Source organism: Schistocerca serialis, chromosome 3, assembly GCF_023864345.2.
Source record: "Schistocerca serialis cubense isolate TAMUIC-IGC-003099 chromosome 3, iqSchSeri2.2, whole genome shotgun sequence".
NCBI classification, from domain to species: domain Eukaryota; kingdom Metazoa; phylum Arthropoda; class Insecta; order Orthoptera; family Acrididae; genus Schistocerca; species Schistocerca serialis.
In genome coordinates, this window is record NC_064640.1 from 520,490,322 (window position 1) to 520,507,569 (window position 17,248).

Below are 17,248 nucleotides of genomic sequence, written 5' to 3' on the forward strand. Positions count from 1 at the left end.
GTTCCATGTTCAAATTCAATGTGTTGTTATTTTTGTCGCAAAAGTATGTGACACCAGTGACGTCAGTATTTTTGTGACACCGAGAAATACAATGGAATCATTTACAAAAGAAATAAGCCTTCCAAATGTTATTGAAATAAGATTTTATCGTCACAAATCTTATATAACTTTGTGTTACTAATAGTAATTAAAAAGAAAAAACAGATAAATTGTAGCATAACAAATTTTGCTTTTATTTTTACTTTCACACTTCAAGAGATCCAGAGTATTCCCCAGGGCGATATCGATGGTAAAAACTTCGAAGCATAAAATATTGAAGCATTACCAGCAACGTGTGATGGCACATATACCACAACCACATTCTTTAATGTGCTTATCACTAGGAAGACCAACTTAGTTAACATTGTTAAATACTTCGCGATCGGCAAACCAAGCATATCAAAGCATCGTCTTGATGGTTGAAGCCTGCATCCAGGCAAGTATTTTATTAATTGCGTGGCTACTTGTGATTTCCGTTGGCTATGCGAAGAATCTAGGGCACTTCTGTAATGGACGAATGTAGTTCTTCACCTATCAGTTCAAGTATGCGTCGTGTGGCTGACTGAACGGGATACACTTTGGCGGAGTTACTTTTAATGAACACGGCGACATTCCGATTTCATTGATAAACAGACCACCGTGTGCACAACCCAGGAGTCAATAATGTGCAAAACTGGATCCGTTTCTGAGTAAGATCAAAGGGCTGAAATCAGGGATCATTGTGGAGTTTGAATTTGGAAAATTCTTGCTGTTCCCAAAAATTCATCAAACGTTAGTTTTGCATTGGTGCTGATGTATGTGGTGACACGTCGCTGCCAAATTCTGTGTTTGCCTTTGAATGAGCGCACCAAGTGTTTGAAACTGTGAATTCAAAAATTTCTCACAATAATGCGTCTGCTGCTGCTATTGGCCATTTCCATAGTGCTCGTGTAGCAACCACATGTCCATTGTTTCTAGACTCTGTAAAACGATGTAACACCACACATTGATTATTTTACGTTTATTTCAAGTCAGTCCTCTGCTTGTCATCTGGATCTTCCACCGCAATAGCTAATTTGCACTTGTGAAGTAACGCACTCGTACACTGCCCAGAGCGGAATAACACTTTCCGGAAAACTGCTATTAATTTTTTTGTTTGTCTCCATGATATCAGTGGCAGATTTTGTTCTCGAGTCCCGCAAAACGTAAATCAGTCAATGGAATGGCATTATAATGAGTACAAATCAGCGACAAAATTTTCAAAGCTAATGAACAATACCTATCATCTCTTTCTGGACGGAGTTTTGTGACTTTACGTAAAAATGGAGCCAATTCGGTACATGAATAACTCGTGGGATGGGAAAAGCTACTCCTCGTTATACGAAGATCTGATTGTCGATGAAATCGGAATATCGACGTGTTTATTAAAAGTAATTCCGCAGTAATGTGTGCAGTTCTGTTAAAAAAACACTTTTTGTATATGGTTGTATAAGATTTTTTAACATAAAATCTAATTTTAATAACATCTGAAGTGCTCATTCCTTTTGTAAATTATTCCATTGTATTTCTCGATGTCACAAAAATATTGAAGTCATTAACGGCACATACTTGCGTTTCGACAAAAGAAAAAAGTAACATAAGACTGGATTTGGTCATTGAGCAAAATAATTCGAAACAATTATCTTGGAAACAACGCCACCGATACGCTTGGTTCAATGCAGAAAGTTGTACCTGATGAAGTAACAATTTTCATTGCCTGTTGAGTCAGGCTAGGTTGCATGTGCCGTAATATTTAACACACCAGCAGTTATAAGGCAACCATTACGATTATGCGACACTTTTCGTCCTTTTGAATGAGAGTTTTGCTTAAGAATGACATGTTCGACTCATTACTGTCAGCACTTTTTGTTCCTCGTTTCATATTCTCATGACAACTACTTCTCCATTCATGTTATTAGATGGTGGAATCGAACTTGCGATGCAGCGATTCACTTGGTCAGTTTTCTTTTGTGCTTTTGAGTCTTATTTTTCGTTCATTACGAAAGATTTTTTTGCACGGTTTCCTTTTGTGATTCGAAATTGTATGTTGTTCGCTGCTTCTTAAATTCAATTGCAAAACGCGAATAACTCCAAACAGTGTTATTTTGTCTTTTCGTTTGTGTTATTATATATTATGAGTGGCGCCAATGCAAGCATTCATAAGGAAAAATGTCTTCAAGTGTATAATATTAACCTGGATTTTATTTACTCATAACTTAATCAGTGTCTTTCGATGCTAAAAAAGCGATACCCTTCCGGAGCGTTATTTTGTTGTTTGCACTTTGCTTAAGGCAGGAAAACAAAAATACCTACTACAGCTATTAAAGAGTATATCCGAATACATTATTTTCCTGCTCTTAATTTATGATGTTCGAGATGCATTCTGTGCATTTTGACATTATTCCTAACTGAGCCTTAGACCCAGTTCACACTTACAGAAATTCGAATAAAACTCATTTGCCTAAACTAGGTATTTCTCCAAGTCAGTACAGAGGCAGCCAGCGTCATAGCGTCTTCAAAGGGAGCCGTTTCCCAGTTCCAGTGAGCTCAAGAAACACATCGGCTGAACGAACGTATTCTCCCTGCACTAGTCTAATGAGTGTGGAATACGTTTGGCAATAATAGTAGCAAAAGTAATATAGTGACTTCCCGGACTGATTCAGGATTATCCTGGTAAATTCAATCGATATTTTCTTGTGATTTAGATTCAATATTCTGGATTATTCTCACTTACGGGATGACACAGTGGTCCAAGTAACTTGTTCCAACAGGAAATTCAGCTTACTTCGCCATTTACGTTGCAAATTCTCCGTCTCCGCCATCATTTTCGCAACAAGGGAGTGGTGTTTGATGTAATGTGTTAGCTTAGCGATAAAGTGTTTGCGTTTCAAGCTGAAGAACTTCATTTTTGCCTATTCTGTGGAAGAACCACTAGCAGGCAGCTCGAAAATTGGTAAAAAAATCCTAAGGCACCTCTCCCGTAAGTTTTATCGCTACATTGGTTCTGTACCCTGCAGATCTAAAGCTAAAAAATCTCTGAATCGCACACTAGTTACGCCTACTGTTTCTTCCGTTACAAATTGTATTGATTTAAAGGTGGCACTTACTGATTTGTTATCTACATACCGTAATGTACCTACTCCTACTGTTACATTTGTATACTTTCGTGGTAGTCCCGTGACGCGACTTCATTATGACTGAACTTTACGGAGCAATGATTGTTTCGATGCCAAAAGTGCGTATTATGCTGCTAATACTCTGGTTTATTAAAAGAGATTTTTCTTAAAGTTAACATGATAAGATGTAATTCATTTACATTAGTACAGTGCATAATAAATGGTGTTTTTTCGTAGTTTATTGGTCACAGCACATAAAAATAAGAGAGAAAGTAAACAGAAGCAATATATTCTCCGACATCATCGAAATGAGTCTGACCAATGCTTGGATAGATTTTCGACTTCACGTATGTAGACAGTATGTTGGTAGCACTTCGTCTACTTACATGTCTGTGTTCACAGACAATGAAGTTGTGGAGTTCAGTTTAACGATGAGACGAGGTGTCTCGCGAATTCTGTCCCCGACTGTATTTAAAGCAAACTGTTCATCATATCTAGTCTAAAGTTAGTTCACTGTGTTAAACACAGTACACAATCTTTGCTGATGCTGATTTGCGTCTTCATCTTATTGGACCGGCTTTATTTGGATTCCTGAAAGCGTCAAGTAACTGCAGAAGTACAACAAGAGAAAGTAACACGCTCATAACTGTTCACGGTACATACTGTATAATCGGTCTGATGAATAGTGTCAGAAGCTCCATTAGGCTCTTCACAGGTGATGGTGTTGTATTGGTGAGGAAAATACCAGAAAACTGTAATATAGGAAGACCAACAAAGGATCGACAGTTGGTGCACGAACAGGCAATTTACGCTCAACAGATATAAATGTAACGTATCGCACATAAATTGGCGGAAAGGACGATTATTTTTCAATAACAATATTAGCAGTAACTCACTGGAAGTAGGAACAGCGTTAAAACATCTATGAGTATCTCCCTAAAATGAAACAACCAAGTGAAAAACCAGATGCCACGCTGAAATTGTTTGGAAAGGTCGTAACGAATCGTATTAGGGGCGATCAAAACTTTACGTTTCATGGCACTGCTGCAGCGTATATGCAACGCAGTACGATTCCGATTCGGGTATAAAGTACCGACGTTTAGGCAATGGATTAGTATGTCTTTCCGACATACGTGCGGTAAACGCCGAAACGCGAACCGTGCCGATGTTATTACCAAATGCTTCCAAACAGAACCAACGTTCTGTTATCTTTTCCTTCACTGTCGAATGACAAACATGTGTAAACATTCACTGGAAAACGAAGGATGTGTATCGTGCGGCATGCCTGCCAAAAACCATTGTTGTGAAATGGTGCGGCAAGCTGTTGATGGCAACACATTCCTTGAGCGTAGTGTTTCAGGCAGCGCCACTACTCGGCAGCAGAGTCGAAAGCGTCGAAGATGTATTGGTGTCAGCCATCGTCCCCTCATCCCAAGAAGTTCAAGAGCCAGCCATCTGCTGGAAAGGTGATGCTCACTCTGTTCTTTGATTACCAGGGACCATTGCTTATTGATCACAAGGAATCTGGCGCCTCCATCACTAGGGAAACGTACTGCGCAACGCTAGAGAAATTACGGCATACAGTTAAGGTGAACGTCCGTAAAACTACGACAAGGAGTGCTGCTGCCTCATGATGACGCACGTCCCCGTATCGCAGAAGTTACTCCCGCGTAGGAGACACTGGAGCACCCGCCCTATAGTGCTGACCTCTCTCCATGCGATTTTCACGCCTTCGGTCCCTTAAAAAAGGCCTAGAATGGTCGACCATTCCCATCGGACGAGGATGTGGAGCAGGCAGTTACGGACTTCTTCACGCAGCAGGACACTGTATTTTACTAATCGGGTATCTTCATCCTGGTGCGTCGGTGGGATGATTGCCTCAATGCTCACTGCAATTTTGCCTCATTGGCATGCCGATACTCGACTGTATGGCCTTCGAACGCAAACTTTTTGATGACTCCTTGTAATACACCTCTAAAAAGTGTAGCTAACAAAACCCATGTTCTGCCGATTCTTGGATATTTATAGTCAGACTGGGACGTTACTACGCAGAATTGCTTGCGGAAATAGAGTTGATTCCAATGAAGAGAGGCGCGTTCTTCCCAGGTTGATTTGGAAAGCGCGACAGCGTCATGGAGATTTAATAAACCGTCAGTGAAAGGCGCTACAAGAAAGGCGTTGTGAAACATGGAGAGGTTTACTTCTGAAATTCCGAGAGCATGTGCTCCAATAGGTCTCAGAAATCACATTGTTTCCTCTCACGCACATCTTGCAAAATGAACATGATGCTAAGATCAGAGAAATTCAGTCTCATAGAGAAGATCAAGGACAGTCGCTCATCACAATAACCACTCACGAATGAACAGGGAACTAATACTATCTTCCGTTACACGCCTTTCTGCGGAGTATAGATGTAGCTGTAGGTGGAAATCTTGACTTAAACGTGAAGACCTAACGCGTCGAAAAAATTCTACGAACTTATCTTTAAGTGATGTAAGAAGTCGCGTTCAGACAAATGGAGGTTCCACCAGTGTATGCAAAGTGATGTTGGTTGGAAGTGGGGTCACACGAAGTGACAACTAATGTTCCAGACAATATATCTAAAAATACTAGTTCTGGATGATAGCTCTTTAGCATGGTATGGGATTTGAAAGCAGGCTGTTTTTATTCAGGCTATCGAGGCCATCCCACTGAAATCATCAGCAATGTGCTGCGAATGAGTCACGTCTATTAGCTTTTGAGGCAGTCTTTATTGTTGATACCGTAAGGTTGTCAAACATCGGGCATTTCAGCAGTTCTGTGAAAGTTGGTTCCAGACCCGTTTCCCGAGTGCGTTAAATACTGACGCATGAATTTCTTGCATGATATTTAGGACCGGCTAGAACACATAATTTTTGTTTCAGATTACATGGACATGGGGGAATGCTGGCGAGAAGAACTAGACACACGGCTGCTGGAGGAAGAAGTGTTCAGGCTGTACGAACAAGTAGAACCACTATACATCATGCTCCACGCTGTTGTTCGCCACCATCTCGCCAACTACTATGGCGACGACATTGTCGACCGCAAAGAGCCAATACCAGCACATCTCCTAGGTAAGTGGCCATACTTAGTAACTTCAGCAAATCATCTATAATTCGAATGCTGTTGCCTCTGAAACCAGCCTGTAGCGATCACAACGATACTTCGCCATGTGTTTTACATCGTCGTACAAATTGGTTGACCTCTGAAACTAATTCTCGTTCACTGTGAAGGCACAGAACAATATTTAGGCCTTTTAATCTCATAGTCTCATCTCTTTTATTTAAAGCTCTAATTTCTACTTTTTCCATGGCAATCCTGTAAACTACCCTCAAAGTGCAACGCGTAATTGCACCAATGGAAAACTAGCTTTTTTCTCTCCAGACATTTTCCTTAGTTGCATCGACTGTATGAAGATGTTCTCCAGAGGCCAGAAAACTCATAAGATACTACCTAAATACTTTGTCCTGAACGTGCAGCACCGTATATATTCAGAGTAATCCCAAACTCCAAGGACAAACTTTTAGAGATTTCTCAGGATAATATCACGGTAATGTGATACACTATGCGATCAAAAGTATCCGGAACCCTAAATCCATACGTTTTTCATATTAGGTGCCTTGTGCTGCCACCTACTGCCAGGTACTCCACATCAGAGACCTCAGTACTCATTAAACATCGTGAGAGAGCAGAATACGGCGCTCCGCGGAACTCACGGACTGCGAACATGGGCAGGTGACTCGGTGTCACTTGTGTCATACGTCTGTACGCGAGATTTCCCCACTCCCAAGTATCCCTAGGACCACTGTTTCCGATGGGACAGTGACGTGGAAACGTCAAGGGACACGTACAGCACAAAAGCATACTGGCCGACCTCGTCTGTTGACCGACAGAGACCACCGACAGTTGAAGAGGGTCGTAGTGGGTAATAGGCAGACATCTATCCAGACCATCACACAGGAATTCCAAACTGCATCAGGATCCACTGCAAGTACTGTGCCAGTTAGGCAGAAAGTGAGAAAACTTGGATTTCATGGTTGAGCGGCTGCACGTAAGCCACACATCACGCCGGTAAATGCCAAACGACGCCTCGGTTGGTGTAAGGAGCTTAAATATTGCACGATTAAACAGTGGAAAAACGTTGTGTGGAGTGACAAATCTCGGTACACAATGTGGCGATCCGATGGCAGGGTGTGGGTATGACGAATGCCCGGTGAACGTCATTTGTCAACGTGTGTAATGCCAACAGTAAATTTCGCAGGCGGTGGTGTTATGGTGTGGTCGTGTTTTTCGTGGAAGGGGGTTGCACCCCTTGCTGTTTTGCGTGGCACTATTCCAGCACAGGCTTACATCGATGTTTTAAGCAAGTTCTTGCTTCCCACTGTTGAAGAGCAGTTCAGGGATGGCGACTGCACCTGTCAACACGATCGAGCACCTGTTCATAATGCACGGCCTGTGTGGATTGTTTGAGGGAAGAGACCCCAACAGCGAGGTCATCGGTCTCATCGGATTAGGGCAGGACGGCGAAGGAAGTCGGCCGTGCCCTTTCAAAGGAACCATCCCGGCATTTGCCTGGAGCGATTTAGGGAAATCACGGAAAACCTAAATCAGGATGCCGGACGCGGGATTGAACCGTCGTCCTCCCGAATGCGAGTCCAGTGTGCTAACCATTGCGCCACCTCGCTCGGTGTGGTTATACAACAATAGCATCCCCGTAATGGACTGGCCTGCATAGAGTCCTGACCTGAATCCTATACAACACCTTTGGGGAGTTTTGGAACGCCGACGTCGTGTCAGGTCTTACCGACCGACATCCATACCTCTTCTCAGTGCAGCACTCCCTGAAGAATGGGCTGCCATTCCCCAAGAAATTTTCCAGCACGTGATTGATCGTATGCCTGCGAGAGTGGAAGCTGTCATCAAGGATAAGGGTGGGCCAAGGCCATATTGAATTCCAGCATTACCGATGGAGGACGTCACGAACTGGTCAGTCATTTTCATCCAGGTGTCAGAATACTTTTTATCACATAGTTTATAAGGGCTCTGTGGTTCCCGGTACCTCGACACAGAGTAGCAATCTAATTAGAATTTGCTCAGTTTATTACCACAATTATCTTTCTTTCTGTAACGATACTTGTACAACAGTGAAATAGGATGTAATATGCTGTCACGAAAATATACACCTCTGCAAAAAGTCAATAATTTGAAACTATTGTACTTCTAAAAAATAAACTTAATATTTGCCTTAATAATTGGATAAAAATTTTCTAATGATATGAGAATAGAATATTGATTTGCGAGGTAAGTGTGCCTTCACTATGAATTTTTAAGTCTTTTTTTGTGGCTAAATACACATTTTCACGAATACACGGAGCATCGAAAAAAGTAGAAATACAATTTCTTTATTCGAAAACGATTTGGAAATGACTTATGCGCATTATTCAATACCTCCTTTATTAAGATACTAATTGAATACTGAGCGTTGCTCTAGTACGTATTTATTCCAATCTTCCATTAAAAAAAATTCTTTATTCAACATTAATATTTATACAAAGGAACCCACCACCTTAGTGATTAGTGGGTCATAACTACTCTACAATGTTAGATATTCAGCAGCTAGTTCTATTTATTATTATATGGTACTATGTTTATTATTGTGAGCTACAGACAGAATACTACAGGATAATAGGCAGACAACAGCTATTAATCTATTCTACTTGCTAATTGTTAGTTTCTTCCTACTTGTTAATTCCTAACTGCCTGCAGCCTTACAGGAGTGTCAGCATAAATATAAACCTACTGCTTTAGGCCCTGCTCATCGAGCTAATCCCGATGAGCGTGCCCCTGACACTGGGCTGGCCAAGATTGTTTGTCGCTGCAGGTTCCTAACTTAATATCTATATCTAAAGCTACAACTACTGTACTAACCTACATCAATTGCGGTGCTTTAGTACTAATTAGTGTACCCCGATCCCCCTAGTCCTGCACGTGGCGGATTGCAACTGAAAAGTCGACCTGTCCACGCACAGGCGGTATAGGATAAGGGTAATTGGAAACATTCGGTAAATGTCGTTAATCGTGAAAGTCCCTCAGGTATCCCGTAATGGGACACATTTGGTATATGTCGTTAATCGTGAATATCACTCAAGTATGCCGTCAGTACTTTTCGTGATACCTCATTTGCCAGTTTGTTTAGAGTTTCAAAAGTTCCTTCGTGTCTTAATAAGTCATATGTGTTGTTATGTGGAAGCTGTTGTCTTAGTGTCACTGCTACATCATCGAAAAGGGGGCACTCGTAAACCACATGGTCGGGATTGCCCTCCGAAGCACCACAGTCACACTCGGGTGTAGCCTTTTTCCCAAACCGACACAAGTATGTCGGGTAGGGCCCATGACCAGTGAGAAAATGTATTAGACCCCGCGTTGGCTCGAAGTACTTCATCCCTAGCCTTTCTTTTACATTTGGCAAGAACCCGAAGGTTCTTCTGCCAGTTTCTTCTATTTCCCAAGACTGCTGCCATAAGTCCTCGCCCCTTCTACGTATTTCTCCCTTGTCCCTTACCAGTGCTCCCAGGATGTTCTCTATTTTCGCGTTGTTCCCCTTCTTGACCCAATACCATGCTGCTTGTTCTCGAATTTTTATATCTAAAGGACAGAGCCCCATTATTATTAAAAGTGCACTTCCTGGAGATGTTCTGTACGCCCCTATAGATCTTAAAAGCATGTTGCTTTGTACTCTTCTCACTGCCATGGCAGGCACCACCCTCGTGAGCCTATGTGCCCAGACTCCCGATCCGTAACCCACTACTGACGTTAATATCCTATTATGGTACAACTCGATTAGGTGTGGCGGAAGGTGAAATCGTTTATGGCCTATTGAGGTAAGGTTGTTTAATAATTGTAATGCTTTTTGGGTTACAGACTCAATGTGCCTTCCAAAGTTCCACCTTTCATCGATGATGACGCCCAGGTAGAGAGTCTCTTGTCGTCTTATAACTAGTGAGACTCCAATTCTGACTGTAGGGTTCCTTACCAGCTGTCCCTTCAGTAATAAGTACGTCGATTTTGTTGGTGAGATCGTCATCTTGGTATTTGTGCACCACAGTTGTAATTTGGTCATTGCTCTGTCTATTTTGGCTCGATGTCCTCGCGGCTCCGGCCGCCGACCAGCAGAAGGAGGTCATCCGCGTAGGCTATCACCTCTAGCACTTCTTCACTCTGTTCCAAACTATCTAAAAGCGGTTCCATATGGATGTCCCAGAACAGGGGACCTAAGACGGAGCCCTGGGGACATCCCTTAGTTATAGATTTTCCTACTCTGCCGCTAGGGGATGATAGCCAGACCTCCCGCCCTTCACAATAGCTCCCCAGGCAACCATATAGCGACCCTGGACACTCCTTCTCCCGCAAGCAGGAGAAGAGCGAAGGCCACCATAGATTGTCAAAGGCGCCACTGATGTCAACCATTATGCCAACAACGTACTTGTATGGAGTAGAGTCGCAGACCTCAGCCGCCAGAGCGATCGCCCCAGCCTGAAGCCGAACTGCCTGCCACTCATCCCACACAGCACTCGGTGTGCAGTCAGTCTGTCAGCTAGCAGTTTTTCAAATAATTTCCCAAGGATGTTCAATAGGCAAATCGGCCTATAGGACTTGACATCCGCTGGATCCTTGTTGGGTCCCTTTTTGATTATCACAACGTTTGCCTCTTTCCAGATTTTCGGGAATTTTTCCTGTCTTAGGCACTCATTGTATAACTGGGTTAGTGGTGCCACCAGTTGAGGTGCCAGGAACTGCACCACCTCCGCCACAATGCCGTCTGGGCCGGGGGCTTTTCCTGTTTTTAGTGCTTTGATGTGGCCAGCCACCTCCTCTTCAGAGAAGGGGTAGACTGCCCTGTTGTTAGCTATTCTATCCAAATTTTGATTTCGTAACTGGGACTGGCCCTCCGTGTCGCTGGCCTCATCGTCATCAGGCAGCAGGGACCAGAGAAGGACCTCGGCAGTCTCCTGCCAGGACTCCGTCATCCCATCCCCGCGCCTGACCGTTGATAGCATGATTGGGGATCGGATCTTTTCCCTTACTAGTTTGTAGGGTACTCCCAATGGATCCAAGGCCAGCTGGTCCAGCACAAATCTTTCCCAACTGCGTATTCTGACTTCTTTCAGTTCTTTTTGAAATATGTCTTTTGCCTCCCGGTATAGCAGTAACCATTTTTGCTTTTCCCACCAGACGACACTGCGCTGGTAGTGCCTCCTCAGCCTTCTGACAGACCGACGCATTTCCTCAAGTTCAGCTAACCATGGTGACGGGGAGGCCGCCATGGCCCTCCTCCTGGTTGGAACAGCTGCCTTAACCGCTCTGGTAACTGCGCCTACCAGTTCTTCGGCCCGCTTGTCTATGTCCAGGTCCTGTTGTGCGTCACCTTCTGGCAATGGAGGAATGTCGCACTCTCTCGCTAGTCTCTCCCAGTCAGCTCTCTTGAAGTTCAGTTGCAACTACCACACTGCGGCCCAGTGACAGCCTCCATTTCCTAGGCTGAACATTATAAGATTATGGTCACTTGTCGTAGCGTTCTCTCTGACTTCCCAATTCTGTATGATGTTGGCAGAATTTGGTGTAGCTAACGTTACATCTATATTGGTGCCTCCCCCCCCCCCCCGCTGCATAAGTGGGAGGGTTGCCAGGTCTATTTGCAACCACAAGTTGTAAAGCCATAATCATATCCTCCACTTATTCGCCATTTTCATCTCTTGTGCCACTGTACCACAGGGGGGATTTTGCATTTATATCGGCTGTTATAACCAGTTTGCGTCCCCGCAACGCCGTGGCTACTCTGGTTAGCTGATCCAGATGTTGTTCAATTTTATCTCCGTATTGAAAATACATATTTATAAAGGTTATAATTCCCATGGGAGCCTGTACCTCCACGACATTGCAGTGACTGGTGGAAAATTGTGCAAGTGTTGTTACACGTAGAGACTGGTTTGTGATGACAATTGCCGCTTTGGGGGCTTCCCCACTACTAACTATTTGCCATGTAGCGGCTGCAAATGAAAGTTTCCCAGCTTGAGAGTACGGCTCCTGCAAGCAGAGTATGTCAAGCCTCTTCTCCTCCACCTCTCTTCGGAGCTCCTGCATCACAAGTCTGCTGTTATGCGTGTTTAGTTGTCCAGTCTACCATTAGCCAATCTCCTCCTGTTGTAACTGCGACCAGGACGGTCGCGGGGTAGCAATGGCGGCAAGCGCGGTGGGACCCACGGAGAGGCCCGCGAACAACAACACAACGGGAGAGGATGGACACGACCAACGAAGGACAGAACGAATAGAACAAGATCGAACAACGGAGTCACAAGGAAGCAAACACGTCTACTCGTACACAGAACAAGGTAGTAAGCTGTCTAGCGCGAAGCGAGACGTAAACCGACGTACGCGATATCAGACTGGCTAGCTGATCGAGAGGCAGGCGCTTAAGTACGCTATCGGGGGGCGCCGCAATTGGCCGCTGGGACCACGTGTTCCACTGTGGCGCCCTCACACTAAAAGCGGGCCAGGAGGCGCGCGCCGCCACAGCTTACGGCGCGATGGTGCAGAGACCTCTATGTGTCTTTGACGTCCATGACGTCTGACGCGGATTCAAATTCCGCGGCGCGCGGTACCAGATCCCTCCCCCCTGAATCTCGCGCGTAGGGGTGAAAATTCCCCGGACGGTGCCCAGGTGGGCGGCAGTGGGAAGAGGAACTGGGCTTATCAACCGCAATTGGCGGGGAGGAAGGGACGCCCGAGGTATCCATGACAGCGGATTCAGAGTCCAGGCCGGGGGAGGGAGCCGCCGATCCACCCGGGGGCGGAGAGGGCCGGCGGCAGGCCCGCGGGGAGACGGCAACCGGGGGCTGGGGCGGTGACTCGAGGACCACGTCCGTACCTGAAGGAGGTAGGGAAAGAGGCGGTGGCCCGAGTCCCGTGGCAGCACGAGGGCGGAGCTGATTATGATGGCGGGGCTCCAACCCTTTCGACGTCTGCACCGACGTCACACACCGCCCGTGGGCCGCGACGACCGTGGCGGGCGTCCAACCCGCCTTGCGCCCGTACTCGCGGGTCCACACGGCCGTGCTAGGGGCCTACCGCTGCGAGGGCCGGGAGTGGGTGCGGGAGGAGGACGGCATTAGCAAATGGAGCAGGGTCCGCGGCTGTCGCCCATGAAGGATCTCTATCTGGCTGCGTCCGTCAATTGGCGTAGTGTGATAGGCGCTCAAAAACAGGGTGAGAGCCGACGTGGTTGAAGATGTGTCGACCGCCTTAGTCAACTGGTGTTTAAAACTGCGGACAAGCCTCTCCGCCGCGCCATTGGACGTAGGGTGGAAAGGGGGGCTACGGATATGTTTGATACCACTGGCCTGACAGAAGTCGTGGAAGGAGGATGCTGTGAATTGGGGACCAATATCGGAGACCAACATGTGGGGCAGGCTCTGAGTGGCGAGAACCTGGGCCAGGGCCGTGAATGTAGCCTCCGTGGTGGTGGATGCCATTCGGACGACATATGAGTACTGGGAGTAGGCATCAACGATGAGTAAACACATAGACCCCAAAAATGGGCCGGCAAAATCGATATGGATGCGATCCCAGGGCCGGCGAGGCACAGGCCAGCGTGCAAACGACTGAGGGGGGCTTGCCTGGTGACGCGCGCAGACAGTACACCCACGGACCAGTCGCTCAATATCGCCATCGATGCTGGGCCAATACACATGCCGGCGAGCCAAAACTGTCATACGGGACATACCCCAGTGCCTGCAGTGTAACAAACTGAGCACCTGAAGCTGCAATTCCGGAGGGATGACCACCTGGTGGGCATCCGACTCCGTGGCCAACAGAAGGACATCATCGACCATGGTGAGTCTGTGGGACAGGTGGCGCCAGGGGCTGAAATTGGACTGCATCTGACGAGTAACATGGGATGGCCACCCGTGGACCACTTAGTTGAGAACCTGCTGCAAGACAGGGTCGCGGCGGGTGGCCGCAGCAACGTCAGCAGCCATAAGAGGAAGACTGTCCAGCGCATCCTGGCGGGCGGAACCAATGTGAAAGCAGAGGACCTCCTGTTGGTCAAAGGCAGGATCGGGGCCTGCTGGGAGACGTGACAAAGCGTCCACATTAGCATGGTGGGCAGTGGGCTTATACCGGATGGTGTAAGCGTAATTATGTAGAAACAATGCCCAGCGCTGGAAACGTCCGCTCGGGAAGGTGAGAGTGGGGTCCGAAAAGTGTAACCAAGGGTTTATGGTCCGTCAGGAGGGTGAACTTTGCCCCAAAGAGATAGGTGTGAAATATTTGGACGGCGAACACGAGCGCCAGGGCCTCCTTTTCAACCTGGGAGTAGTTCTGTTGTGCTGGGGTCAACGTCTTAGAGGCATAAGTGATGGGCTGTTCGGAGCCATCGGCATCCCAGTGCGCGAGGACGGCCCCAATGCCGTATGCCGACGCATCAGCTGCCACAACCAAGGGGCGGTCCGGAGAGAAGGGAGTAAGGCTAGGGGCGAACTTCAGCATCGCCTTTAAATGGAGAAAAGCCTGGTCACAGGCAGGAGTCCAAACAAAAGACAACCCTTTGCGACGCAAGTGATTGAGGGGTTGAGCAATGGAGGCAGCCTGGGGCAAGAACTTTAAGTAATAAGTTATCTTGCCCAAAAACGCCTGCAGTTCAGGTAAGTCCTTGGGACGAGGAAGGGCCTCAATGGCCGCGACATTACGACCCAAAGGGGGAATGCCATCTTTGCTAAGCCAGGGGCCTAAGTATTCCACTTCCGGTTGAAAAAAACGACACTTGTCCAGCCGACAGCGTAGACCAGCAGACTGCAGAGCTTGAAATAAGGCGCTGAGGTTTTGCAAATGTTCCTGGCGGGAACGCCCGGTGACCAAGATGTTATCCAGATAATTCTCACATGCAGGGATATGCTGTGTAAGCTGCTCCACGAATCGCTGGAAAATGGCCGGCGCCGAAGAGACACCAAAGGGAAGGCGCTTGTACTTGTTGTTGTTGTTGCTGTTGTTGTTGTTGTTGTGGTGGTGGCCTCGTTTGATGCAGCTCTCCATGCTACTCTATCCTGTGCAAGCTTCTTCATCTCCCAGTACTTACTGCAACCTACAACCTTCTGAATCTGCTTAGTGTATTCATCTCTTGGTCTCCCTACACGATTTTTACCCTCCACGTCGCCCTCCAATGCTAAATTTGTGATCCCTTGAGGCCTCAGAACATGTCCTACCAACCGGTCCCTTCTTCTTGTTAACTTGTACCACAAACTCCTCTTCTCCCCAATTCTACTCAATACTTCCTCATTAGTTATGTGATCCACCCATCTAACTTTCAGCATTCTTCTGTAGCACCACATTTCGAAAGCTTCTATTCTCTTCTTGTCCAAACTATTTATCGTACATGTTTCACTTCCATACATGGCTACACTCCATATAAATACTTTCAGGAACGACTTCCTGACACTTAAATCTATACTAGATGTTAACAAATTTCTCTTCTTCAGAAGCGCTTTCCTTGCCATTATACAATCCGAAAGGCGTGTTGATGAACATGATGTTCTGAAATTCGGCATCCAAGGGCAACTGGTGGTATGACTCAGCCAGATCGATCTTGGAAAAATACTCTCCCCAGGCAAGCTTGGCAAGAAGGTCTTCCCGTCGGGGAAAGGGGGAAGTGTCAACGAGGGACTGAGCATTGACTGTAGCGCCGAAGTCCCCACACAGCCGAAGGGATCCATTGGGTTTCCGTATGACCACCAGTGGTGTCGCCCATGCACTGTAAGTTACAAGTTCCAGCACGCCAGCGGCCTGGAGCCGATCAAGTTCCTGCTTGACAGCTGGCCGTAAGGCCACCGGAAGGGGCTGGGCCCGGAAAAAGCGAGGCTGTGAATCTGGCCATAGGGTGATGTGCACCTGAAAGCCGGAAGCACATCCGAGATCCGGTGCAAACAACGACGCAAAAGCGGAGCACAGATCGTTCAAGTCCTGAAAGGGAACAGCCGTGGAAACGACCTTAACTTCGTCGGAAATTGAAAAGCCAAACAGGTTGAAACGCATCCAGGCCAAAAATATTCGAAGCCGACGGATGGTCGACGACAAAGAGGGTAAGGAGCCGTGGAACACGCTTGTACGTCGCCTGGACGACGAACTGCCCACGAAGGGGAATGGAACCGTCTCCGTAGGCGACCAAACGGCGGGAGGGAGGCGACAACGCAGGAGAGCCCAACCGTGTATATATCGTCATATTAATCAGGGAGACGGTGGCCCCAGTGTCGACCTGAAAACTGACATCCTCTGTGAAAATGCGGAGCGTGAGGAAAAGCTTCTCCGCTGATGGGTCATCCTGTGGGACGACCGATTGCCGAGCATGGACAGTATCTTGAGGCCCAGGAGGCGCAGGACTGGATCGAGTCGAGCGACTACGACAAACCGATTGAATGTGGCCCTCCTTGTTACAGAGCGTGCCCGTTTTCCAACGATGGGGACAATCAGCCCGAGAATGTGCAGTAAAGCACTGTGGGCAAGATGGAAGTGGGCCGCGCGACCGGCGACGAGGGGCGACCAAAGGCGCCGACGCCGTAGAGATGTCGGAACACGAGGAGTCCCGACGGCGCTGGCCCCTGTCGGCCGGGCCACGTCGACGTCGCGAGGGCGGAACCCGCCGTGACGCCGCGATCGCTGCCACTTGCGGTCGCGCCGTAAGACGCTCGTTAGCCGCTTGAGCAATTTCAAAGGAGTGGGCAATGCGGAGAATCTCTTCCAAGGAGGGGTTGTCGAATTTCAACGTCACAGTACGGACCTCAGGGTCGGGAGCCAGCTGAACCACCACGTCCCGGATCAGGAAGTCGGCATACGAAGCCTTACACTGCTGATTGGTGCACGTCAAATTACATTGACGGCTGAGACCTTGCAAGTCCGTGACCCAGGAACGCTACGATTGACCAGGGTGTTTATGGTACTAGTGGAACTCCAGGCGAGAGGCGACTACATGGTAGCGTTGAGAATAACAGTTTGTCAGCAAAAGG

General features: G+C 47.0%; 1 protein-coding gene across 1 annotated transcript in view; it reads left to right on the forward strand.

Annotated features, from left to right (window-relative positions):
• Positions 1 to 17,248, forward strand: part of LOC126470973 (angiotensin-converting enzyme-like) — a 186,060-nt gene that overhangs the window by 77,595 nt on the left and 91,217 nt on the right. The window contains exon 3 of the mRNA XM_050099019.1: positions 6,077 to 6,268. Coding sequence (XP_049954976.1) covers positions 6,077 to 6,268 — 192 coding nt within the window. The remainder of the gene's footprint in view (positions 1 to 6,076; positions 6,269 to 17,248) is intronic.